Genomic DNA, 27522 nt, shown 5'->3' with positions numbered 1-27522 from the left:
GCACAAGTCTCTGAGAATTCCATGCATCTGAAGCTGAATCCAGAGACTTTATGCTACAATAAATCTATTTGACATATGATCATTGTTCTCAACATTAGCTGCATACCATTGAAAAAGCAGTTTCTTGGGTTTAAAATCCAAAGTTCAAACTACATCTTACATTAAATGAGATATTTAATATTTTATAATTGACAATATACCTTTCACTATGAAGTATGAAGATTGGAACCTTCACAAACTTTTAACAGTAATTTCTTCCCAATTTGCTTTAAGGAAAGGGAAATAAATTGCCACTGCAGGTAAAATAAATAAAAGTAATCCCCTTATTATATATTATATTATCGTGTTTTATTTTCCATGCTGAGGAGCCTGTTGCCCATGGATATCTCTGATTGTGCTGCCGGCATATCTGCATGGGGCACCCATTTACCTTCCCGCCAAGGTGGTGCACTGCATGCTTTCGAACTGCTAGTTTGGCAGGAGCTAGGACTGATAGTCAAGATCTCGCCCTGACTTGCGGCTTTGAACTGCCAACCTTCTGGTCAGCAGTTTTCCTGCAGCAAGCGGTTTAGCTCACAGTGCTACCATGGGTATATAATGGGACTTGAGCACCTGTAGTTATAATATTCCTGGAATTGTGTTGGTCTTAGTGGTCATAGGCCCAAACCCCAGTGGATACCAAGGGACCACTGTATATGTTTCTTCTTATTGATTCTTTTAAAAAATAAAATGGAGCTGGAATTCAGTGGCACATTACATTTTGATTTTTAAAATTTCAGAAGGTTCTTAATTAAGCTATTGAGCTGTAATTTGTAATTATGACAACATCCAATACTTTTTAATTTTGCTGATATACTGATTCTAATGCTCTTATTCTGATTTGTGATCATTCAAATCTGTGACTTTTGATTAAGCCTTATTGAGTGATTGATTATAGTGTGAAGCTGTACAGTTTTACAATGCAAGTTTTAGACCTAGTGTTATGATGAGAGGAATGCAAATTGTAGCAGGAGTGTTGACGTTTTAAAAAAAATGTATATAGAACTATAAACCTTTAGTGCTTATAGCAGGTTTCTTGGGTTAAATAATTTGCAAAGTGTTAGGTGTGCATTTTTGTAAGAGACTGCTTTAAGACTGTTCAGTGATTACACCTTAAAACACCAAGATTAACACCTGTCTTGAATAAAACACAATGTGAGAATATCTTCAGTATCTCCCATTACATAAATTGACATGCTGGCTAAATTTTATATTTATAATGATTTTACATTGAGTATTGATGTATACATACTCTCTCTCTTAGGTCATTATTATTGGAAAGTTCTTTGAAAGCAAAACCCTAGATGTTTCTGATCTTATTTGTTTATTTTTTTTTTTACTGAGATGAAGGAGGTTGTATCCTGTATCTCATATATTTTGTGAAGCACAAAACATATTTGTTAATATATGAAGTATGGTATGTTTGTTTTAAATGTTTTAAGAATTTGCTATTGAGTTTTTAACGGATGCCAGAAGATGATTAAATTGTGTAATCTTAAATATTTTTATTTATATCTATATGTCAGGATAATAAAATGTCATATGTAATCAGTGTTCTGTAGGAAAGTAGATGCAAATTATATTTTGCCCTAGAATTGGGAAATGCAGTTTTTGTAATCCAAACCTTGCGGTAGCTCCTATTTTAAAGTCTATTAGTTTTGCCAGTGACCTTCTGACTTGCCACCCGTCTGATGGCAAGTATAAAGACTTGCTTATGGCCGTCTGGGCAGAGGGTCAAACAATCCCACCACTGCCACCAAATTATAAAGACTTGCTTTATGGCTGTTTGGGCATGGGGCAAACAGATCCCACCAACTGTCCCTCCTTTAATAAAGAATTTACACCACTTTATAAAGACTTCACTGGCACCTATATAACGTTTGAGGGGATGTCTCTCTTTTTAAACTTTCGCTGCCACCATAAACTAAATGAACAGGAACACTCTAGCTATTCAAAAATATTTTAAAGGGGGTTTAAGATCACTAAGCACTTTATCTTCTTATGTGCTTCTTTAAAGGAAAACAAGTTGAGGTTGAAAAGGAAAAGGGACTAAATCCACAAATGTACACTTGACTCAGGCTTTTAAGTTTCAAAAAACAAAACAAGGAAAGTTTATTTAATATAGTACAGAAGAAAGTGTAAATGCTGATTAATAGGCTTGGCTGTTACAGATAAAATGTTCTGGTTCTTGAAAGCGTAACGGTTGCATGAGAATGGTTCTTTCTTTGTTACAAATATAAAACCCAGCTATTTCTTCCCTAAATAGCTGTACCCAGTTTGCCACAGCTTACTTCGCTGGCAAACTTCAGGCAAACTGCCTATTCTTAACACGAACTCCTAAAAACTTCTGTAATCCTGCTCTAACTCTAACATCAACAGACTGACTCCCTGAAAAAGCTTCTTTCTTTCCCTCCAAACAGTCTAACTCCGCCCCCCTTTAATAAACCAATCCTGGCTGCTCTAAGGCTGGCTCAGACCTAGGCCACTCCCCCTCTCTGAAATGGAGCTTTCCCTAAACTAAAATGGCTCCTGCTGCCCTCTGCCAGGCCCTCCAAAGCTGTAACTAACTGGCCTGTCTCTCCTAGGCCCTGCCACCCAGGCTGGTAAGGTAAGGGATCTTTACAGCAAGCACAGTGAAGTCTGTCAAACTATTAAAAGTATTGGCTTTAGATAATAGCCTTAATAAAATGATTGTCTTAGCACTATGCAAAAGAAGCAACACTGTAATTTTATAGTTGATTACATTTTAGATGTTTTAAATACATATCGCTGTAAATATTTTATGATGGAGTTATTTTAACATATGATGAACATGCAACTTTATAGTGACTTCATAATTGTGGGAGTTTTATAAATGTACATCTGTGGGCAAATTAACTGGAACAATGCATTAGGGTAATTGGGTCAATGGTAGCATTCCCCCAGGTCCATTTTTTAAACATACACAAGTATTTTGTCAACACCCCCCATGTTTGAGTCATTCTAATTTTAATCCCATGGGTAGAAGGATTTTTTGTTAGCTGGTTAGGATGTGATTGTAGATGTGTTTATTAAATGGAGCCAGAGACTTTCGAGGTGTTTGGGTAAATGTGTGGCATCTAGCAAAAACTTGGAATTGTGTAAGAATAAGTATGACAGTGGTATGACTTCTTCATAATTGTTCCAAAAATAGAGAGAATATGAGAGGAAAATGTCAATTACCTTTCCAGCCTTATGAGACAACTAGAGTATTTTCCATTTGCACTGATCTTTCAAGGAGCAGTAAATGCATGTTCAAATCATTTAACTAGCAAGTTTGTGTAGTTATTTGGAAACCCTGTTATCTCACACTTCATCATCTTTCCTTGAATTGTTATTGCAAGAATATTTGGGTAATATTTACTGTTTAGTTGGCTTCAATTTTCTTTGTCTTTATGTAATTTTGTTCAAGAAGAAATCAGTAAAATAAAACGCACAAATGAATTGTTAAATCTATAAAAATAAAAGCCCAACTGAAGTCCAACAATATAGAGGACTTTAAACTATTCTGTGGTTGCTGTTGACCTCCTGGTTGCAGCAGCGCTGTTACTATGGAGATTTTAAATATATTTATTTCTCCATGTAATTCTGTAGTGTATAATCACTCATTACTGAAGGTTTGTTTGAAGAAATGTCCTAATTTTCTATTTTTTTTACAAAAACGTATTGCTTTTAAAATTGCATAGCCTTCTGTTAAATCTATAAAAATAAAAACTACACAGGTGCATGCTATCTACTGCAAAACTACAACTAAGCAACTATTAAAAATAACAGAAAAAATAAAAACATACACATACACAATTACACCGAAACAAACTAAGAAACAAAAGATCTCCCATGTGCTATCTGATGGTTATAATCAGATTTCAGTGTAATAACAGACAGCAGGTTCCTGATCCCTCAGACTGTTGGGGGCCAGATCATAGTTTGGAAAAAAAATTAATTCCTATGCACACAGCACATATCTTATTTGTTGTGTAGTGCAAAAAACACGAAAAAGTACAATACAATGTTTAAAATGAAGAACAATTTTAACAAACATAAACTTAACAGTATTTCAATGGGAAGTATGGGCCTGCTTTTTGCTAATGAGATAGTCAAGTTAATTAGGATTATTGATATCATGTGCCTTCAAGTTGTTTCAAACTTGGGGGTGATCCTAAGTATAAAGTTTGGGCAGGGGGCAGATAAATTACTTTAGAAGGCGCATTTGGCCCACAGGCCTTAGTTTGATGATTCCTGGCATACAGTGAATGCTATGTTAATTTATTAACCCTAAATCTTTTTAAGATGACCATATTACAACTGCAGCAATAATAAAAAAAATCTTAAAATGAAAACTGCAATGATGTACTTGTAAAGATGTAGAATAAGAGTAACCAGCTCATACACACACTTCAGTTATTATACTGTATAACGTAAAATATAATAGCTTCAGATTTCCTTCTATCATCACTGGGAACAGTCTCAACCAGATCAAAACGAAACCAATAAAAGTATTTTTTTGGCTGAAGAGTCAGAAATGTGGGCTTGAGGAACAGTTCTTCAGCATCTTGGCCATTAACCTGCACAATTCTACAGTAGTTTTTATTTTTATAGATTTAACAGAAGGCTTTGCAATTTTAAAAGCAATACATTTTTGTAAAAAAAAAAGATAATTAGGACATTTCTATAAACAAACCATCAGTAATGAGTGATTATACACTACAGAAATACATGGAGAAATAAATATATTTAAAATCTCCATAGCAACACTGCTGCTTCAACCAGGAGGTCAACAGCAACCACAGAATAGTTTAAAGTCCTCTATATTGTTGGACTTCAGTCTCCAGTTAAGAAGTCAGCAAACTTGCTTGCATTTGCTGTGACACGTGAGTTGAACAGACATAGCTTCCACGCCCATTTTTATGAAAGAGATCACAAATGAAAATGTACAGTAACACATTATTTTCGTGAATGCTTGAGATGTGAGAATGAAGTCAGTATCCAAATGCAAGGCCACATAATGTATTTCAAGTAGGAACCTGATCTCAAAACAGTTGATTGGTTCCAAGAGAGGTCTGAAATATGGCAATGACTCTTTTTTTAAAGTGAGAGAATGAAATGTGTCCCAGTCTGACAGTTTGATGCATTTGCAGTTAAAACACCTAGGAACCCATTGCACCCTTTTTTGAGAGAAATTCAAATACTCTTAGTTTCTGGATTGTTCATTGAGTTGCTTTTCTCAGATATATTTCAAACAAAGGCATGTTTGGCACTTGGGGACAACTTGTATCACACATGCAGTTTATTTACAAGCCTTAATAGGTTCAAGACCTAATTGCAAAATCCAGATTATTAAAATAGCTACAGATACCAAACAGAACCAAGGTCACTGAATGTCTACTGGTGGTAAGAGCATGGACTTTAATAAAGATCCAGAAATAGTATGTTGAAATTCAATATAATGCTATTGCAGTATTGCTTATTATACAGGAAAGAGGGCGGAAACTCTGGTATCTGTTATGGATTTCACTTCCTCTATACTCATTATATCTGTTTACTCAATTGTGGCTAAGCATAATAGTTTGAGATGTTGAACAGATGTTTGTCAGTAAAACAACTGACACTAGCAAAAATAATTAAATTATCTCTATTTTCTAGATTATTTGTTCTGATAAATGTCAAATGATGACTATGAGTTATTTATTAAATGCTAGATAAATATGTTATTTATGTTTAACCTTTTAATCAAACTAAGATAAAGAAGATCCTTTAAGAAAATAATTTAATATTCATCCAGACGGAGAAAAACAACCAATTAACCTTACACTGAGAGCTTTCTGGGGTATTTTCTGATTCTATGAGAATCCCAGCGCCTCACTGTGTCTAAATAAGATTTTCCCAAGCCATGCTCCCTTAGGGAAATACATGGGTCTAAATATTGCTGGTCACTTGTGATAGGTATGTGCCAGGTAATCGTAAAAGATTACTGCAGAAAAATAAAGGGTATTTCTTTCCTATGGGAAATGCATTGTTAAAAACTAGCCATTCCCCCCCCCCCCCCCGCCTTTCTTTATCATTGCTGTGTGACTAGGAAAAGGGCAACTGCTAATGTTGTGTTCAATCATAGTAGCGCCCTAAGGCTGAAATCCTATTCATTTTGCGAAAACTTTATACTTTTCATGTCTGTTGTACCCTTGGCTTTTTCCTTCTTGCTACTAATGCTCAGGCTTTGTTTGCTTTTATACGATGATCAAATATTCTTATGTTAGAAAGGCTTATCATATGTTAAGCTGATCATATGCGTTCTTCCACATTCAAATATTTAAAATTAAAATGTAGAATTGAAGTTTTGATTGTGAGATTATAACAGTGAGACAACCATAGGCAAATTCTGTATAAACAAGTTGACTGACTAGTTTCCTGTTGTGTGTGTGTGTGATGTAGGCACTTATCCCTATTCTTTCCATGTTATTTCTGCCTCTGGTTTTGTTTTTTGTTTTTGTTTTTGGTGAAGTAATGACACTGAATTTGTTAGCTGAGATATACCTGTAACTAGCCCAATAAACTTTTGCCAGAAATAACTTACCCCCAAAATCTAGATATTTTTAAACAAACAATTGCCCCCTAGCCCCCTGGGTAACTTAACAGCAATGTACCTTAACCCTTTTAAAAATGAACCATACTCTTCTCTGCATAGAAAGGCCAAAGCATAGTCCTTCTTGGGACAACCTAAAAGATGCACTGACCTCCCAGTATTCTTTCTAACATGGCATGGCTGCTGCCCTTGATGGTGACAGCCAGGGGCACCTGGTCCCCTGAGGCAATGTGGGCATTTTCTCTTCTCTTCAAAATGACTCTCGACTTATCCATGGGTCCTATCAAAATCCATTATTTTGACCCCAGACCCAGACCTCTTTTGACTTATTGATAAGGTCAACTTATACAGGAGTATATATCGATCTTTAGAAGTAGACTAAAATTGTGTTGTAATGATTGAAGTGGGCAATTGTAGTGGATCTGTGGGCTAATATTCAATTATTTGAAATTCTTCGCATAAAAAAATCTGAAAGTAGTTTGTTCATTGCCCCCTCTTGTGGATATGATTGGAAAGTGTATTGGAAAGTGTATTCAAAAAAGAAGCTGTAGCCAGGCAAGAGATGTGGTATTTTTATGACAAACAGATTTATTCTACCATAGGTTTTCTGCTTTTGTGGTTTGTCAAATATGTACTGGCCAGAACAATAGACTAGGACCCTGCCTAGAGTTTTTCTTGGTATATCGCAGCCTCTTCATTCGCACTAGCACCTTCACATCAATGCCACACTGAACAAAGCAAAAAGAGGTTTTAGAATGTTTTTAAAAAGTTTGTCATCCCTAACAACAGAGTCAGTGTCTTTAAAATTCACTATGTAGTAATGCATTCTGTGTCTTTGTCTTGATTATGGTAAAGAACTGTTCATGTTAATCTGTTGCACTGTGCTTTGTTACTTCCATTTCCATATTACAGTTGGGGACTAAATCTGAAGTTCACAGTTATGATCTGTTGAAGTTTTATCCAGATTTAGTGATTTAAAGTTTTAAAATCTTATTTGAAACTGCATTGGCTACAAATAAATGAAACTTCTGTTGTGTCCAACTACATGTTTTATTTACTTTCCTATAGAGGAGAGGAACCCGTAGCTCTCCAAATGTTGGAGGGCCTGCTATTCCCATCAGGCCTTGCTAGTGCTGAAGGATGATGAGAGCTGCAGTTTAATACCTGACGAGATATATGTTTCTCATCCCTACTTTAATAAATGCCTGAGTACAAAATCTCACAGGCAAAACATGCAGCATTGTAAATATTTCATGACCACTGGCCCACATACCTGTAGGACTCAAGAATGTTTCCAAGTAAAGAAGCTTTTCAAAATGTGTTTTCTATCTCTTTTTCCTTTCCATTTCCTGTGTTCTCCCTGGCAACCTTTTGTTACTCTCCTTAAATTTAAACAACCAAAAGAAAATTGTTGCCACTTTTAGTGTAACTCCTCTCTTTCAATGCCAAAGCCCATCAGCTGAAGATCAGTATGTAAAACGCTGGAAGGCACTTGTTAAGAAGAAATGCCATGCTTTTATAAATTGTTCTGGATTACATTCGGAATGTTATTAGGAAGAGTACTCTTTTTAATGATATCGCTGCCATTCCATAAAAATCACATTCGTTTTGTTAGTTACATGTTCATACATTGTTAAAAAGGAAGTCTGGAGTAATTACAGCTCTTTCTGCAATTACAAATGATATAATTTGGTAGCTGTTTTTAATTACTTTTTTATTAATAATTTTATTACATTTTTAATCTATTTCATTACAAAAATTCATATAAATAAATGAATTCTATAGTTCACATATTTATTTCTTCTCATTTCCCCCATTGTGCTCTCTTGAGTAAACAGATGTGCTTCCCATATAATTTGGTAGCTTTTCAATGTTGCCTTCAGTATGTACTAAATGTTATGGATAGGTCAATTGCAGAACTTTTGAGTCTGACTCTATTCCTGGTTCACATATTGCTTTTTGGTATGTACCTGCTTTCCTTGTGGCTCGAGGTGGGATACAGCATGATTAAAACAGCAAGATAAAACAAAACACTATTAAGATGCATATAATAAATATCCACAGATAAAATATAGATTAAAATTCACCTTTCCAGTAAAATTCACACATTAAAATTGACTGGATAGGTCTGCTGGAAGCTGTTTTAAGCTCTGACAGCCAATGTAACTGTTGGGTCTCTTCCAGCAGGTCATTCCAGAGTGTTGGGGTGGCTAATGGAAAGGTCTACTGGGTGACTGTTGCTAGTAGGCTTCTGGCTAGTTGTAGTAGCTGCTCCCCAAATCACCTAAATGCCTGAGGCAGATTGTATGGGAACAGAATTAATGACTTATTTTGTGGTCTTGCTCTTGTTCTGGATGATGCTCCATTATTATTTGTAATTTAATACAATAACACTGCTAACCCATATTCAGCCTGCTTACCCACAACATTCATTCTCACTGAAACTGGTAGAACACTTAATCCTTAAACTGGCTGCTATGTAGCTTTAATAAAATAGCAGTATATTGAATAAACTTTATGCTAATGGAATTTACAAGTTGAAACAAGCATGGTTCCAGCATCACATCTTTTTATTGATGTACTGAAGTTCCTTATGTTTGCCATTTGCTGCTTAGAATTGCTTATGTTTTGTTGTTTTGTTCACTTGAGCTATCAAGGTTGTAAACAACAATATGGTCTTGTAGGCAGGTCAACATCAACATTCCTCATAAGTATGCATTCAGTTTTGCACTTTCAGAGAATGTATATGTCAAGAGAATGAACATGTGATTTGACTTTTTTGTTATATACAACAGTCCATCCCTTGTGATGGTTCATATCTCACACAGATTTTCAGTCTGGACACATTATCCTTCATAGACATTTGAGGTCTGTATTATGTCTAATAGGAACATTTCTCATTTTTAGTTTTTAGTACATACAGTATCTTCTATTTATAATGGGCATTTCCCATTCCTGCAGGGAACATTGTGCTTGTAGTAGAGCAAGGTAGCAAGGGACATTGACATTTACTATATTTGTAATATCTGAGGCCTCATAATATTTCATAATATCACAAATTCTTAGTCTGCCATTGTGGTACATTCACATATGTTTTACTATTTGATAGCATTTCAAATACATTTCATAAATTCAGCATAGCCAATATTATCAGAAGTGCTGAAGATGGACCCTGTACTAGATACTATACGTTCTTGTAGTTTTCCTGTTTTCCTGTGTTAGCATTGACAACGTGTTTTACATTTTGGAGGAACTTTGGCTTTCATTAACTTTAGCATATTGACTATAAAAAAATTGACATTTTTTAATACAAAGATAACTTTAGGCTTTACATACTTGCTCTCAGCCCAGTTTTAAATCCTCTTGTATGAATTCAGTATCCTGAAAGAGTGATATGTCACTTCCCCAGGCAGCCCACTAGCTATAGAGGAAGAGGTGGAAAAAAGGGAGAAAGAGAAGAGGTGTAGAGAGAAAACAGAAATGGATTTGCCTACTTATTGCTCTGATCACATCTGCTGTGGACATATAACTCTTACAAATTGCCCTGGGAGCAATGTGGTCTGTGATACTAAAAAGACAGCCTCTCCACCAAACCTATTTTTATTGCACTGTTGAGCAAATCCAGCCTGTATATGCTTTTTTCTTAAGCATCATCATGTCACCTAGCATTAATTAACTTCTATTTCTCCCTTTCTTTGATCTAGAAATCTCCACATCTTCTGGCACCTAGTGGCTGCCAGATGAGAATTTTTTCTTGGCTAATTACTGCTACGGTTAATGTGGTTTGCCCACAATCCCTTCAACTCCTTTGTTTTTAAGATTATATCACATTCTTTGGTTTAATATCATAATCCTTCAATTTGTAAAAGATTAAGTTGGCAAGATTAAGTAATAAATTACTTAATTAGCGATTGGTAAGTAGTGCTGTTATCCAACTTCTCTTAAACTGGCAGTTTATGTACACCATTTTATGCTTCATTACAAGTTTTATGTCTCTTGTGTCAATGCCCAGATCCCCTAAACTAACTGTGGACTTTGAAGTGTGTTCACCTGATTTCCAAACAAGTTCGGTTCACATCAAAAGAAAAAAGTTTTCCATAGCTGTCCTTTGCAGCCTTTTGAAAAAACCTGTTGATGTTTTCCAGACTGATTTTGTAAATATAATGTTGGCTATTAGTTTAGTTGTCTTACAAGATTTCGTTCTGTATTCTCCTGAAAATAGTGTCACAATTGTAAGTCATGGTCTGCTGTCATGTAATTAGATCTGCCATTCTAAACATACTTAACTTTGATAATCTTAATCTTTTTACAGCACTGGTGAATTCCCTTTCAATGGGAATGATCTTCTTCTGTTCCCCCATAGTCAGTATCTTTACCAACATATTTGGCTGCCGAAAGGTAGCTGTTGGTGGAGCAACAGTGGCTTTAATTGGGCTCCTTTCAAGCTCGTTTGCAAGGTAAGATTATTCATTTTTCATTGAATTCTCTGAATGCAAGTGATATTTCACAATGTACTGAAATCTGAGCCACGTTGGATTAAAAACTTCAAAAGCTTTCAGCAACCAATATCATATAATCTCAAATTATTAGAGTTGCTTCTAATTACTGTAGAGCTTAAAGTGTTTTAGTAATTTGCAATCCTTATGGTTGTGTCTCCTGATATGAGTAGGATGTTTGTGTAATTGGTTGGTTTTTAAAATCATAATGTGTTTGAACACTAATCCTCAAATATAATTATATTCTTCTGTGGTATATTTTTTGTTGAGTTTGGTTTCACTCACCTAATTTTCAGCCATCATCCATTCAGCAGCTTCTCCTGTTCTGTGTTACATTTCCAAGAACTTTGATGGGCTGCTGTTGGAAAGGAAGGGGAGGAGGTTACCATTCTTAATCTCAATTTGGATTTAAGGGTGTATGCAGGTCTTTTAAAATACTTTTACTATTATAGTTATCTCATTATTTTCTCAGTGGTTTTGATAAAGCAGAAATATTTTACATAGATTATCATATGATTATCATATACATAGACTGTAGCCAGGAAATCAGAAGACGCTTACTTCTTGGGAGGAGAGCAATGTCCAATCTCGATAAAATAGTAAAGAGTAGAGACATCAGACTGGCAACAAAGATCCGCCTAGTCAAAGCCATGGTATTCCCTGTAGTAACCTACGGATGTGAGAGCTGGACCTTCGGGAAGGCTGAGCGAAGGAAGATAGATGCTTTTGAGCTCTGGTGTTGGAGGAAAGTTCTGAGAGTGCCTTGGACTGCGAGAAGATCCAACCAGTCCATCCTCCAGGAAATAAAGCCCGACTGCTCACTGGAGGGAAAGATACTAGAGACAAAGTTGAAGTACTTTGGCCACATCATGAGGAGACAGGAAAGCCTAGAGAAGACAATTATGCTGGGGAAAGTGGAGGGCAAAAGGAAGAGGGGCCGACCAAGGGCAAGATGGATGGATGGCATCCTTGAAGTGACTGGACTGACCTTGAGGGAGCTGGGGGTGGTAACGGCCGACAGGGAGCTCTGGCGTGGGCTGGTCCATGAGGTCACGAAGAGTCGGAGACGACTGAACGAATGAACAACAATATCATATGACTGTAATTATAATTGTAACACATCATAGCGTAAGGAAAGCACTCCATGTACACTATTTGAGTGGTTCTTAAAGTAACTCTTAAATCTATTGATCAAATGCATACTCCGGATATATGAATCTCTAGATTTTCCTCAAGCCATACACTATTTCCTTGGCCATGTCCACTTATTAGCCATGTTTTGAGTTTATTAGACTATTTACTATTCTGCCCCCTCTAACTTCAAAGTTAATGGAGGAAACGGTGTACTATGTGGGGAAGGACAATGGCTGGAAACAAGTGACTGTCCCCTCCATTGCACCAGGAAAGTACAAGCATACCTCAGTTAACAAGGAGGACACTTTAAAGTCAAATTGCAATGGACCTTAAATTTTGAAATAATGTGGTAGCTGGTATATCTTCTAAAGATGGTACTTTTTTTACCTTTTTCAATTTCGTGGCGAGTTTGTCTTTGTTTGCTTTTAGTTACTGTATTTCAGTGTTAATATCAAGTCAATGTAGAGTTCATGTTATGCTATAGTATGGAGTGTAGTATTAGCTAGGCTTATTTTTAATAGTAACTCTCAAGCAACCGGAGAATAGATTTATCTAACATCTACCAATCCCCAGGGTGCCAATTAACTGAGAGTCTGCTGTGCTCTATCTGGTTCAATTTTTTTGTGTCAAGATATTTAGAAATGATCAGAAACTACAATGTGCAGGATGCTCTGGTTCCATTTTAAGTGCATTGGTTTCTGATTAATTATATTAAGCCTAAAATAAGATTCTGATACGGCTTTGGGTCATTTAGGGCTTTATAGATGGCAGAATTTGACTTGAGCAGTCATGCCAACTATGTAGACCATGTATCCATAGAGAACATATACTCATGATAAACTTTGGGTTGAAGTATGACCACACTAAATTGTATTGGATCAGATTTGAGATGTTATATTTTTAGGAATTACAAAGATTTAAGACATAAATAGTTTTCTGTTTATTAGCTGAAAACCATTTTGGAACTTTATTTTGATTCAGAAGACTGCAATTTTTAATTTAAACAATGACATAAATATATATGTAGAATATTGTGAATAATGTGTCTTTGGTCTATTGCAGGTCACTTGGGCCTCTTTATTTCACACATGGAATTTTATTTGGCTGTGGCTGCTCATTTACGTATCAGCCATCCTTGGTGATCTTGGGACATTATTTCAAGAAGCGCCTGGGCCTGGTGAATGGAATTGTCACTGCTGGCAGTAGCTTGTTTACAGTAACATTGCCTTTCCTTTTAAATGTGCTGACTGACAAAGTTGGCCTTTACAACACTTTCCGGGTCCTGTGCATTTTTGTATTTGTTCTTTTCCTGGCTGGCTTTACTTATAAGCCCCTCATTCCTACTGCCAAAAAAAGTGGAGAAAAAAACAAGTTCAGTTTTCCACCTGTAAAAACAATTTTCCATTTTTCCATTTTCAAAATAACAAGTTATCGAATCTGGGCTTTTGGAATTCCAACTGCCTTATTTGGATATTTCATACCTTATGTTCATTTAGTAAGTATATGTATTTCTTTAGATGTATAGTATATTGATCATGTAATTTAATGAGCTGATGGATTTAAAAACAAATACAGATTCTATTTTATATTTTAACTGAAGAATACATAAGGAAGAAACAATTGGATTTATTTCTTTATCAGATATTATTTAAATATATTTATGTTTTTGTTAGTTTAACGGCATCTTGCAGTAATTAAGAACAAATGTTGATTGTTAAAAACTATATTTGGCAGAGATACGAATGAAAGGAGGATGGTAAGTTCTTTGTATATGAGGTAGATTGTCATATTTTAAATTACTAAATGGTGCTTACACAGCCATTCTTGTGGAACGTAATTACTGTATATTCTCGTGTATAACTCTGTCTCATGTATGAGCCAAGGGGAATTTTGGGAACCAAAAGCTAAGAGTCATTCCGCAGAGAGGAGAAGGTGCCATGGCTGTCTCAGGGGACCAGCCATGCCAGGCCACCACTGCTACCATTTTTTTGCCCAGACAAAGACCAGGAGTGGCACCATGGTGCAGAGTGTAGATGGGATTCAATGCTTCTTTTAGGTTCTGCTAGGATAGTCTAAGTTTTGCTACCCTACTCTGTAAGGGGATGATTCCTTTTTAAATACAAATTAAGATACAGTACTTACATTGATCATGGATAAGTTGACCCAGATTTTGGGGACAGATTTCTTAACTCAAATTTCTAGACTTGTACATGAGTTTATATTGTAATTCAGGAAGTCTCCTATTAATTGTAGTTTCCTGTTCTTTACGAGGAAATATTATGGTTTGATTTAGGATTCTGCATTGTTCCAAAGTTGATTACCATGGGTTACTGATTAGGACAAAAATCTAAAACTAAATTTAAGAGATTTGTGCATTGCATTTAAGTGTGCTATGAGGGGCACAGAAAAGTGGTTTCAAGCATAGAAAAATTGTTGTCCATGTCCTTCCTATTTTGGCACTAGTAATGGAACATACAAGCTTTAAAATCACAATATAATATCTCATCCAATACTAAAATCATAATGAATGCACATTTTATTTGAAAATGCCTCAAGTAGTATAAATATTTTTATTAAAATCTATTTAGTTTTAAAGAGGTTACAGATTTAAAATGTAACTATATTATAATTTTCTGTCTAATCCTCTGTTTCTAGAAAATATTGAAAGACTGCACTTTCTTGTATTGTTCAGTATTAGAATTTCCAATGCTGGAGTGATTCACCTCTTAGAGAAGTGTACAGATTTGAGTGAGATGGGTGCATAAAGGTGAAAAAGATAAAAGATATACTGATAGCCGTATCTTTCAATGTATGATATTTTTGTTTCACAATATAATTGGCAGTATACAGATACAGTTGCAATTCCACATGTTAGTTCCTCTGCTCTCTTGAACTCATTTCTCCTCCATCCTGACATTTCTTCTTCTGAATTCAAACTTTATTTCTGTCTTATCTCTTACTATATATCTGGATGCTTGTTCTAGAAATGTATTTCCTTTCCCCTTCTTCCTTCTTTCTTGGACAGACTACGATAGGGAAGAAAAAATATGTGCATTGAGCAATCTCTTTTGTTTTTGATTATATTTTGCTTCAACTAGCACAAATCCATAGATAGCGCGTTTTGCAGTATATTAATACAGGAACTTTATATCAAATGTATTCCTATAAACTTGAAAAATTGAACGAAATACAACAATCAAAGGTTTTACTTGAGATTTTGCTGCTGTGTATAATTTGAAATTTGTAATGTGTGCCAGAATTGTAGCACATAGAATTTCCAATTCATTCAGAGAATATTTTGCAGACTTTGTCTCTAGATTTTATTAGATATTTTTTATTATATATCAGTCCTGCAAACTGACTGATAAGCCTATTCTTAGCAATATTGCTTCCTCAGAAATTTTCCATACTATTTAAAAAAATTTTAACCATGATAGAGAAAAGAATTTTGCTGAATACCTGCAGTAACAATTGTGTGAACAGCATTTAGTTTTAGTCTTGGGAGGGGTGGTTGGAAGATGACTTCTTGATTCTAAAATCTGACCTTCCACTTGCAGATCTTGATCTGTGTTGTTTTGGGTTTCTGTAGGTTTGTTCTTAAATTTAATTTGTCATTCAGAACAGGTGCATTTTTAAAGTATAACTTCATCCATATATACATATACATATACATGAGCTTTGGATAGCCTAGGGAAGGGTTAACACCCTTGTGGTTTGCTTGCTGTCTGTGTCACTGTTCAAAAGATTTCACTTTACTTTCTGTCCTGTAATAATTGGATTTTTAAAAAAGCACTTGTTGTGGAAACAGTTTATTTATTTATCATGTCAAAAGCGAATTGAGGGTACAGTTGTAATATATTTAAAAACATAAACAAAGTTAAAAACTTGGCATTATACTAAATGTCCTTTGATCAGTAGTTGGCTACTTGGAGTGCCTCTGGTGTTGCTACAAGAAGGTCCTTCATTGTGCAGGTGGCAGGGCTCAGGCTGCATTGTAATAGGTGGTCTGTGGTTAGCTCTTCTCCGTACACAAGAATTAGTGATAAAGCTTCAGTTGAGATGCCTTTTTCCTATGATAACTCCCTATGATAAGAGAAAGAATTTCTCTTCTGAGGGATAAATTTATCTTACTTTCTGTTGTTTCACTTCCTTTCTTAACTGTGAATCGTTTTTAAGTCAGATATTTGTAAGTCGGGGATTGCATGCATTATATTGGACTCAGCTTCAAAAAAACTGATGGCAAAAGAAGGGGAAGTATTTAAAAGCAAATGTCAAACGATGGTGTGAAGAAAGTACCCTATTGGACAAGATGCTGAATCCGAAGAGCCACAGCTTTTTGAAGCACACACACAATGTATTTCTGATACCCACATATGATCGACTTATGTAGACTAGAATGGGACGTTCAGTTGGTTATGATAATGCTAAGGCTAACTTTGATTAGAAAAAATGATTTTGTTCTAATTTTGAGAGGCTTCTCCACATCTGTCAATTCACTATTCTGACTAGAACTGTTTAGATCCAGGCTTCCAAACATCTGAACACTGATTTAAAGGATCCCTGGATCCTTATCTGGGCTGGACATTATGGTGTTTCATATATATTGTGTATATGTACTACATATTTATAGCAGTTTGAAACTGCTATAAATGTCATGCTTCAATCCTACAGAATCTTTGAGTTCGTGGTTTAAAGTAGAAGCAATATAGTGTAGTGGTTTGAGTACTGGACTGTGACTCTGGAGACTAGGGTTTAAATTCCTACACAGCCATGGAACCACTGGGCGACCTTCAATAATAATAATAATAATAATAATTATTATTATTATTATTATTATTATTATTATTTATTTATATCCTGCTTTTCTCCCGTGGATGAGATTCAAAGTGTTGTACAAGGCTAAAAGAGCAAAAATAAACATAACATGAAAAAATTAACAATAAGTCATATTCTCTCAGTCTGAGGGAGGGAAACCCTCAGAAAAAGATCCCTCTAAACAAATCTTGCACAGAACGCCTATGATAGGGTCACCATAAATCTGAAACAACTTGAAGGCACACCACAACAGAAAAATAATGTTTGAAATAGATGGAATTACTTGCTGGAGAAATCGGTAGGCTGAAATCATGACAGCAAAAATTGAACCCTTTTTAAAATAACTGTGTTGTGTGGATATGCTAAAGTAACTTCTCATTACATGACGCTAGATCAATGGTTCTCAACCTGTGGGTCCCCAGATGTTTGGCCTTCAACTCCCAGAAATCCTAACAGCTGGTAAACTGGCTGGGATTTCTGGGAGCTGTAGGCCAAAACACCTGGGGACCCACAGGTTGAGAGCCACTGCATTACATTGATTCCCCACCACCAATATCAGACTACACTGCTCATGTTCAGTTTACTCTCCCCCTTAAGATATTTAAAACAGTGGTTAACTACTTAGTGAAGTCTAAGTGTGTACTTTTTTAGGAATTTTATCTGGGAAATGTTATATATGGCATCAGCTAGATGTAGAATGTACAAAATGGGTTCTTTCCTAAGAAAACAGAATAATTCTGTTCATTTTCTACATAGAGATACATCCTATGTTTTTCCAAATGCTCTAAATTAGGGGCAACAAGTTAAGGAGATGATAATGAGGCTTTACTATTGCCTGTGGCAGCCTTGAAGTTCGGAAAATATCAAAGGTAGGGAAATTCTGTAGGGGCGTGCAGCTGAAGAGAAGAACGAGAAGAAAATGCAGCCCCCACTCTTGGATATGAAGAAGTAGCCTCCCACTGTGGGATGAGCCCTTTGGATCTAGCCACAAATAATTCTCAACTACAATGTTCATATTCTCTCTCTGTTATTTTTTTGGTAATTTCAGTAAATAAATTGATGAAAAATGCATTAAAGTTCAAGCACCCCTCTCCATACTATATGTACCTCTCCTACCCCTTCCTTTAAAATTTATTTATTTATTTAGAACATTTGTACTCCGTCCTTCTCAACCTCCAAGGAGGGACTCAGGATGGCTTCCAACATAATGTAAAACACAAAATACAGCCATATACATTTAAATAGTTATAAATATACATTTAAAAAACAGTTTGCCGGGTTAAAATCATTTAAATCAGTCCAATTGTAGTCAAATAAAATCTTCACCAGTAAAAACAGTCTATTCTGCAAATACTTGATCCCATAAACCGGATTTAAGTTTCTTCTGGAAGGTCAGGAGGTGAGGGGGCAGATGTAACTTCATTAGGAAGGGAGTTCCATAGCCGAGGGGCCACCACGGAGAAGGCCTTGTCTCTCATCCCCACCAAATGCGACTGCGATGGTGGTGGGACCAAGAGCAGGGCCTTCCTGGATTATCTTAGGGTTCTTGATGGTTCGTAGAGGGAGATATGTTCAGACAGGTAAACTGGGCTGGAACCGTTTAGGGCTAAAACAAATATCTAGGGCACAATCCAGTCATCACTTGATATTAGTCCACCCATTTCATTGGGTCTAAAGCACATTTAACCATTTTATGTAATTATAGATGTATGAATTCAGCAGTAATATACTTTACTTAGTTCTCCAAACAATTTTCTGCCAGTTTTTTTAATACAATTGCTTTCAAACAATTCTTTTTGCCTTCTCCCTTTTTAAAGTAATACTATAATTCAAGTATTACCGTTTTGATGATTTTGAATATGTTCTGTCAAAAGTGTGACTGTCAATCATACTAATACTCTCTTCCACTTTTTCTGTCTTTTCCTCTCTTTTTGCTTCTTCATCCATGATACCTTCCACACCTCTCATATCTAAAAATTAATATGGTGCTTGTTTATTCCACTGCCAATTTGATTTTTCAGTTCGATATTTTTCAAGGCACCAGATCTTCAGCGGCTTCTGTGTGCTTTACTTGCTTTTCTAATCTTTACATTTATCTTCCTTCAGATCTCAACTTCTGCTGCAATTTGACTGTCCAGGTTAGTGAAATTCCCCCCCTTTATTCACTTCTGTAACTGCTCCGTACTTTTTATCTTTCCTTGCACTTGTCAATATTGGTGTGGCAGTGCTTATGTTTGATTAGTCACACCATTTACTTTCATCTGAAAGTAGTAGATTATCGTACATATGAAAAGTGCCGGGAAACTATTTTTCTACTGTATAGTACATTCTTTATTAGTACCATGGAAAATTTAACAGGGATTATAATTTTTCAGTGACTACTTCTCAGTACTTATTTTTCTTAGGAGGTAATCATTTCTCAGAATTGGTATCACAGAGCACAAAGTCAAAAGGGTAAAAGCAGGGTGAGGCATGACAGATGAAATTTGATAGTGTGTCTAGAAAACAGTCAGTTATGGTTAATGCTGGCTGACATTGTATATCAAATGGTTTTCTTTATGATTCACTTGGATTAATTCCAGAGTTTTAAAGTAGGGTAGAATGCATTCGTATCTCAGAACTAAGAAGGAATTTAATCCTTAACACCTTTTCCTCTATAAGTTTATTTAGAAGTGATTCCTTTGGAATTGACTGTGACTTGCCTCCAAGTAAGTTGACACAGGACTACAGTCTCAATCTCCAATATCTACTTTCTATTTGTCATTCAAATTTCCTGCTCATACATGGAAACTTTCTGAATGATCTGGGACACATCACTTTCTCTGAGTTCATAGGCAAGGCAACCCTCCAAAGAAATATTGCCAAGAAGACTCGGTAATGGATTCATGTTAGGGTTGATATAAGTCAGAAACAACATGAAGGCTTACTACAACAACATACACATTTCCACATTTGTAATTTAATTATTCATAATCTATTCAGAGAAGTTAGAATCTTGTTGCTATGAACTTGAGTAGGAATCTGCACAAAGTGCATAATTTTGAGGACACCATGGTGAGTTTCACACATGTAACAGAATTTCGGAAGCCTTTTCTCACCCAAACTAAGAAGGATTGCATGCTATCCACCAAACTACTTCCAGGATAGAGAGAACGTAAAGATCTAAAGCCAAATATCATGGAGTAAAAGCAAATGTGTTTTGGGAAGAAAAAATGCACCCAGTATGTGTACCCAAAACCTAACATTAATGATAATTATTTTAGCATGTATTCAGTTTGCATTATTGAAATTTGAGAAATAATTTTCCACAAGGAAGGAATATTATTTTGGAATAGAGGTCAATAATCTGTGTTCATCATTCACAATTGCAATAATATGGAACAATGGAGCTGATGTACATACACAGAATAGGAAATAAATTGAATCGTAACTATTAAAACTATTACTGTTAAAAGTTACCATGGGAGGTGAGATAGTAGCTGCAGAGACATTCTCCCCTTGTGGAAGTTAACAGGAAAAGTAATATAAAGTCCTGGGAATTAAACAGTATAAACATTTATGTTACTGTATTCAATGGTATTTTTCTTCATGTTAATCCCTGGTGATAGTTAACACTATTGGTGTGTCGCTGGCTTTATTACAAGTGTTGTATTGAGGAGGGAATGCAAAGCTTCATTATTATTTGGGACAGATTAGCATTGTGGAAGTCAGAGCATGAGGAAATTATCAAGCAGAAGCTGGATGCATTCCTCCCTTTTAATTTTTTTAAAATTTCACATTGGTTATTTTAAATGACAGCACATCTTTGCAAGGTTGTTTAGCTTTGATTTAGAAGAGCCAAGAGGCATATTATATGACTGAATTACTTAAATCCATTATAAAGGACAAGGCATTCGTTTTCATTCAGAAGCAAGTACTGCTTAGTTCTTCATAGTCTCTGTGACTCACACAAATGGGTTTATTGAACCTATATAGTGCATCATTTGGAACCTTCTAGAGCTGTTATGCAAGCATTTTGTCAGTAACTCCTCCTTTCCATGTTTATTTGACCAACCTATTTCCATTCAAATCTTCAGTTCTTTTTTGTCCTTTGCAGCATCACCATTGACAGAACTTCTTTTCTGCTACATTTCTTTTCTTTTTTCGGGGGTGGGATGGGGCTTTATTTTGGCTTGCTTCCTTTGGATATCAACTTGGCTTTGTTCTAGACTCTGTCTTTCAACTTTATTAAGATTGTTTGATTTACTTTGTGGTTTGGTTTTGGTGACCTACTCTGACTTCATCTGACTCCTTTAAGAAATGTACCTTGTGTGACAAAAATATTCAAATGGATCATCATTCACATTATCTGTTGTGCCTGAGAAAAGGCTATAACGTGAGGTCTTGTGTACACTGTAAGGCATTTATTCCACAAATAAATAAAAACTGCTTTTTAGGCTTAAGACTCTTCTCTGAAAGCAGACCGTATCAGTTTTGCACAAGCCAATCAACAGAAGTCACAGAGACTTACTACCCTGATCTTTATTACCCCTACTGCCTCTGGAGGTCATTTGAAGAAGTCCACAAATAGCTCTAAATGTCCTGCTTCTGACTGCTATTCAATTCAAGCCTTTTCCTGTGTTGGTCTCAGCAGTCAAGATGGAGATATGACCTTATGTTCCTTTGACATTAGGTCAGCCTCTTGATTTGGAGGCCCTTGCCTTTACCTTTAAGCATACTCCCAAGGGGTGACAAAAGGAAAAGATTGTTCTCAGTCCAATTCCTTAGTTCACTGTCGCATGTTTGGATCAGGCTGCTCCATGAAACCATGAAGCTCACAATGTAACCTCAGCTCAATCATTCTCTCATATACTACCTTTGAATGTGTGTGCACCCTGATTTTCAAAACCCCAAAACCAAAAAAAAAAAAATTGCACCAGAAAATATTAGTATTATTATTATTGTTAGAAACTAGCAAGTAACATTGGTCCCAAACCTGGAGGAGACAATGTGGAACATCAGTGGTGAAGCAAGTAAGAATCAGTAGCTCAATAAGAGGACGACAAGTCCAGTGGCAGGCAAGGCCACAACAGGGATGCAGGCAGGCAGCTGTATGGCCAACAGGCAAGGGGAAGATACGCTGTCCAATGGACTTGTAAAATCATCAAAAGATTTGCGTTCTTTCATTTTCTTTAATAATTTTATTAGGATCTTTTACCTATTAACAGTTTCAATTAAGTTGGTGTGGGTGTTAACTGGGATTCTAGTTAAGTTTTGTTCTGGTGGTTTTCAATGTGTTGTAACTAATTTGAACTAGAAATTCATTTTATCCACTAGGATGTAAGACCATTTCCATACTTTATTATATATATTTTCTATTTTTAATTTTGCTTCTTTATATGTATCTCAGCTGTAAGCTCAATTATGAATAGTCCTTCATTTCTTCCTTTGTGTAAGATGTAAGTACTGCAAATACCATGTATAAGTCTAAATTTTTAATCAAGATTAACCCCCAAAATCCTGGGACAACTTACCGATCAGTATAGGTACTATATCTTAATTCATATCTAAAAAGGAATCAATCCCTTCTCTGGGTAAAGTGGTGAAAGGTGAGTTAATTCTGGGAGAACATAAAAAACCCCAACACTGACCCTCACTACTCTCTCTGCTGTTGTGCTACTTCTAGCCTTTTTGAATGTCTGGATGGGAAAATAGCACTTCCCTTCAAAAGGATTGCTGAGAGAGTAGACTGGTGAAGTTATCCCAGGATGGATTAGTTCGCACCTTTTGTTACTCTACTCAGAGAGTGGGATGGTTCCTTTTTTGATAACAGTTAATACTTTACCATAACTTGTATCACTCAAGGGGCAATCTTCTTCTCTGATTAGAGTGTTGAAAGGCCTTTTTGTATGCCTGGGCAGAACAATGGCAGCAGCCCCCCCCCCCCCCCCAAAGGCAGTGCTGGTACTTTCCCTTTTCTAAAGAATGACCCTCAACTTATCTGTCAATCATATCAAACCCCATCATTTTGGCTCCAAAATCTTCTCTTACTTATATATGAGGTTGGCTTTGACACAAGTATATATGTAAGCTGGAATGTTTCTGATCATCCATTGTTTCATAACTCATAAAAACTGGAAAACATTGGTATCTGTGTTGAATAAGAAAATATTTTAAAAGACAGTTTGAAGTTAACTTTGGATTGTTGCTAGTTTAGCATTGCACTTAGACAGCTCATGAAGGAAGGGAATGAGATGCTGTATGCATGGGCATAAGGCTTATTGATACCTCAGCATAAACTGGATTGATAAAAGTAGGACTTTAAAAAAACTGACAACAGACTGACAAAAAGACTGACAATATATCAAATTCTGTGTGATATATATAGGTAGAATCTCTTGCTAAATTCAACTCTTTTTTCTGTTTTTGAACAGTTGAATCACGTGGAAGAGCGCATCGGTAAAGATGTTCCAGATGTAACACTTTTGCTTTGCCTTGGTATTACTTCAGGAGTTGGACGATTGATCTTTGGCAGAATAGCAGATTATATTCCTGGTGCAAAGAAGGTTTATCTACAGGTACAGCTTTGTGCAACTGATAATAAGATTAGAAGCAATATTTTACAAGATCTGTAAGACCACTTGTTCTTTTTGTCTTTTTTTTAACCACCCTGCACTTTATGAAACAGAATGGTTTGCTCATGTAATACCATGACATAAAGTCATACATACATTTTACTTGTGATATAACACTTAACTGAATGTACTTTATAAAACTAGAAGAGTAGGAGCAAACAGTGATGGTGTTTCTACCCTATTCTGGTTTTCTGGAATTTCTGAATGATGATGAAAGCCTGAGCAGTACTGACTAGGCTTTCACTAAGGGCATCTTGCAATTATGAAGGAAGAGAAGTGAGAATGACTCTTGAAACCTTTGGACTTCATAGAGGCCTATATACTCATATTTTTCCTATTTACATCATTGGGAGTGTGAAGGGGCTGATTTGTTTAAAGAAGAACTGAGTAGTTAAAAGAAGATGTCAGCTTTGAGTGATCAATGAACGCTTTCCACATTCATCTATTTTTTTATCAAATTTCCAGACTGAATATGGGGCACAGATGTTTGACAGTTACTACTTTGGGTGCCCTGCCTATACTATTTTCTGTGCTCTTTTACTCCTACTGTTTTGTTCTCTTAATTGGTTTGAATGTGAGCCATTTTAATTTACAGTTGGCCCAAGCATAGGTACCACTTCAGTAGAATAGCTAAACAAGCAGTTTGGACCCACATAGTCCAAACTGCTAGCTGTGATCCAGTGCAGTTGTGGGCATTCTGAAGTTTGCTTTGTGAAAATCCTTATCAGGCAGGAAGCCTGTTGGATTTAAGGAAGACAAAGATGAAACAATAGTTCCTCTTGAAGTTTGAGTCCCACAGAGATCTTTAATCAGAATGCAAAGAAGGATATCTTTAGATTCAAGGCTCAGCAGGGCCACTTTGCAAGATATGGCATCGAAGTAAATCCTTTTGTTCAGTCTACTGTAGCCTGAATAAATATTTCCTCACCTGCAGTGATTAGGAAGGGATACATATGGTTGATTCACTGGAGTCTGTAGATAGCAGGAAGAGAAGCTAAATGGATTCTTCTTTGAAGCTTCAGTTTAGAAAACAGCATTCCTGAGCAGAGGAAGAGTGAGTCAGCAGTGATTGACTCTTTCCCTTACAAAAAATTTGAACCCCAAGATCCTAATCTTAATACAGGATTTATATCTAGTATTTTACGACTGTTTAAATACTATAGGCCAATGTACTGATTTGTTTTGTTTCAAAATCATACATGAATTTTGATTGCTTTATTTGACTGAAACCACATTTGTGAGAGACAATATAGTATAGCAGTTAGGTTATATTAGTCTTGTATTGGCTGGTGTGATTTTAGCAGACATTCATCCTATAAGCTTGAATTCTGTTGCAGTAAACTTGCACCCCATGAGATTGAACTGGGCTATGAGAAGATTGTCTTCCTGTGTGTTGGGCTCAGTTCCCCCTGCCCCCCGGAGGAAAATTACTTAAATAGTCAAGCAGTACATAGCCTTCAAATAATGCCTCCCCCTTTATTCTAGTAATGTATGAAGTGACATAACACTGACATAAATCCTGTTGTTTGTCTGCATTTAGAATATGCCCATTAAAGCAGTGAAATTTACCTTCATGTTGACTTAGCACTTAACAATTTATTTGAATGATTAATTTGATTGAAATTGACAAATAGGATTCAAGCAAAACTATGACAAAGGGAAGACATTGCCATATTGCTAAATTCAACTTACCTGTCTTATTGTTAAAAGCTAGCATGAAAAACTGAGATTGTTCTCTATCTAAAGGCAGATAATTTCCTATCTATTCACATAGAGAACGTGATCTTCCAAATGTTATTGGACCGTAGCTATCATAATCCCTTACTATTGGCTACACTGACTAAGACTTATGGAAGTTGCAACTGTACAACATCTCGTAGCTGGTCTTTAGCACAACAGTTTACATCAGGCACCCCCAAACTGTGGCCCTCCAGCTGTTTTGACATCCAACTCTCAGAATTCCTGAGCATTGAACAAGTTGGCTAGGATTCCTGAGAGTTGGAGGCTGAAACATCTAGAGGGCCACAGTTTGAGGGTGCCTGATTTAGATCATTGTTATAAATATTGAGAGGGCCTGTATCAGTCATCATAGCATATAACAAATAGTGTTCAGTGATAGCCATGTCATGCAAATATTGCTGTCTGAATGATGGAGAAATGTCATTATCTTGCAATGAAACTTCGATCTTTTCAAAAAATGTTGGTCCTTTGGAATAAATATCGTAGTAGCTGGTGGTTGTGTCCCATCATTCTGCACATGATGGGGAAGAAGCAGCTTTTTGTGAACTTCCCCTTCTTCTTGCAGCCTCCATATGTGTTAGTGAGTGGAAGTTGAAGAGGAAAAGAATTTATCACCAAAAAAATTCTTTCATAAAATTATCTCCTGGGTTAAAGAGCCTTCCATGAGAGGAAGGAGATAGCCCTCAAATCCTCTGGAATAGCTGTACAATCACATTAGCCTGAATCCAGTCCCTTTGTTCTATATCTCTGTAATACAATTTGACGCTTTCTTCCTCCTTTCCAATGTACAGGTTATTTCATTTTTCCTCATTGGCCTGATGTCTATGATGATTCCCTTATGCTATACCTTTGGAGGCCTCATTGCTGTCTGCCTCTTCATGGGTCTTTTTGATGGTTGCTTCATTAGCATCATGGCACCCATTGCCTTTGAGCTCGTTGGCGCACAGTATGTTTCTCAGGCAATTGGATTCCTCTTGGGCTTTATGTCTATACCAATGACAGTTGGCCCACCTATTGCAGGTAAGCAGAATATTTTTAAGTGAATAAAGTATAGTCATCACATCTGAAATTTATAAAGTATACAATAGTATGGCACTGCTTAACTTATTAAGAGCTAATTAGCCTGAATGGGTAGTCTGAATGCTGACAATGAACAGTTGTTGGAGGTTGTTTTAGACTGATACCAGCCATCTGTACTTTGATAAAATAGAAGCTTTTTGTTTTCCTTAAGTTGCTCCTTTATTCTAGTCCACTGAGAAGCTTTAAGTTAGTTGCAGTGGCCATGTAGAGTATTTCTGCCCACCTGATGAAGAGGCTAGACCTGCATTATCTGTTTCCAAAAGATATGTGGGCATTTTGGACATATTGATATTTGACCCAGTTATGACTTGGATTATATAATTGAAAAGAAAAAAATACAACCAAAAAGGAAAGTTCTAGCCTTATAAGCATTGATTTTTGCTGCCTTATAGGATGATGGAAAAAGCATTGCAGGATTAGAATATTTTGCTTGTATAGAAAGCACACTTCAGTTTATGAATTTAGTGTCTGTTTTTAGTTTGCCATTCTATACCTTTTTGAAACAAAGCCAAGTTCCTCCTAAAGTGTTACAGGAAACTGTATTTCATGACCTCCATATAGCCACACAAATAGGATCTGCGTATACACCTCTGAACTGCAAAACTTCAGCCATGCGAAATTAATATCCTTGTTTTTGGCACCACTCCAGTCAACATATCAGAGAAGTATCTTGCATGTTCGGTTCCTTTTTAGCTGTGGCTAGGTGAGGCCTTTCTCTAATACCAAGAACTTTAAAATACATTTGATCACTGTTGATTTCCACTACTGGTAATTTGTTGCTTCAGATTCTCAAGGACTTATCTTGGCCTTTATTACCCTATAATGTCTTTGAAAGTAGTGTCCAATCTGAAAGCAGCCATATTTTAAAGGGAAAAATATTGGCAGCTGCAGGAATGATCTCATGTAGTCTTCCCTCTAGTGCCTAGTTTTGGGTATGCTGATTATCCACGAGTCAGTGGCAGCTCCAAACTTCAACCCTAAAATGCTGAGGTTGAGATGTGGGAAT

At 36.1% G+C, this 27522-nt stretch overlaps 1 protein-coding gene across 1 annotated transcript in view; it reads left to right on the top strand.

Moving 5' to 3' along the window:
• SLC16A10 (solute carrier family 16 member 10) overlaps positions 1 to 27522 on the top strand; it is a 51484-nt gene that overhangs the window by 16387 nt on the left and 7575 nt on the right. Inside the window, exons 2-5 of the mRNA XM_060753176.2 lie at positions 10950 to 11094; positions 13330 to 13762; positions 23496 to 23639; positions 26228 to 26456. Coding sequence (XP_060609159.2) covers positions 10950 to 11094; positions 13330 to 13762; positions 23496 to 23639; positions 26228 to 26456 — 951 coding nt within the window. The remainder of the gene's footprint in view (positions 1 to 10949; positions 11095 to 13329; positions 13763 to 23495; positions 23640 to 26227; positions 26457 to 27522) is intronic.

Source organism: Anolis sagrei, chromosome 1, assembly GCF_037176765.1.
Source record: "Anolis sagrei isolate rAnoSag1 chromosome 1, rAnoSag1.mat, whole genome shotgun sequence".
NCBI classification, from domain to species: domain Eukaryota; kingdom Metazoa; phylum Chordata; class Lepidosauria; order Squamata; family Dactyloidae; genus Anolis; species Anolis sagrei.
This window is presented reverse-complemented; position numbering and strand designations above follow the sequence as displayed.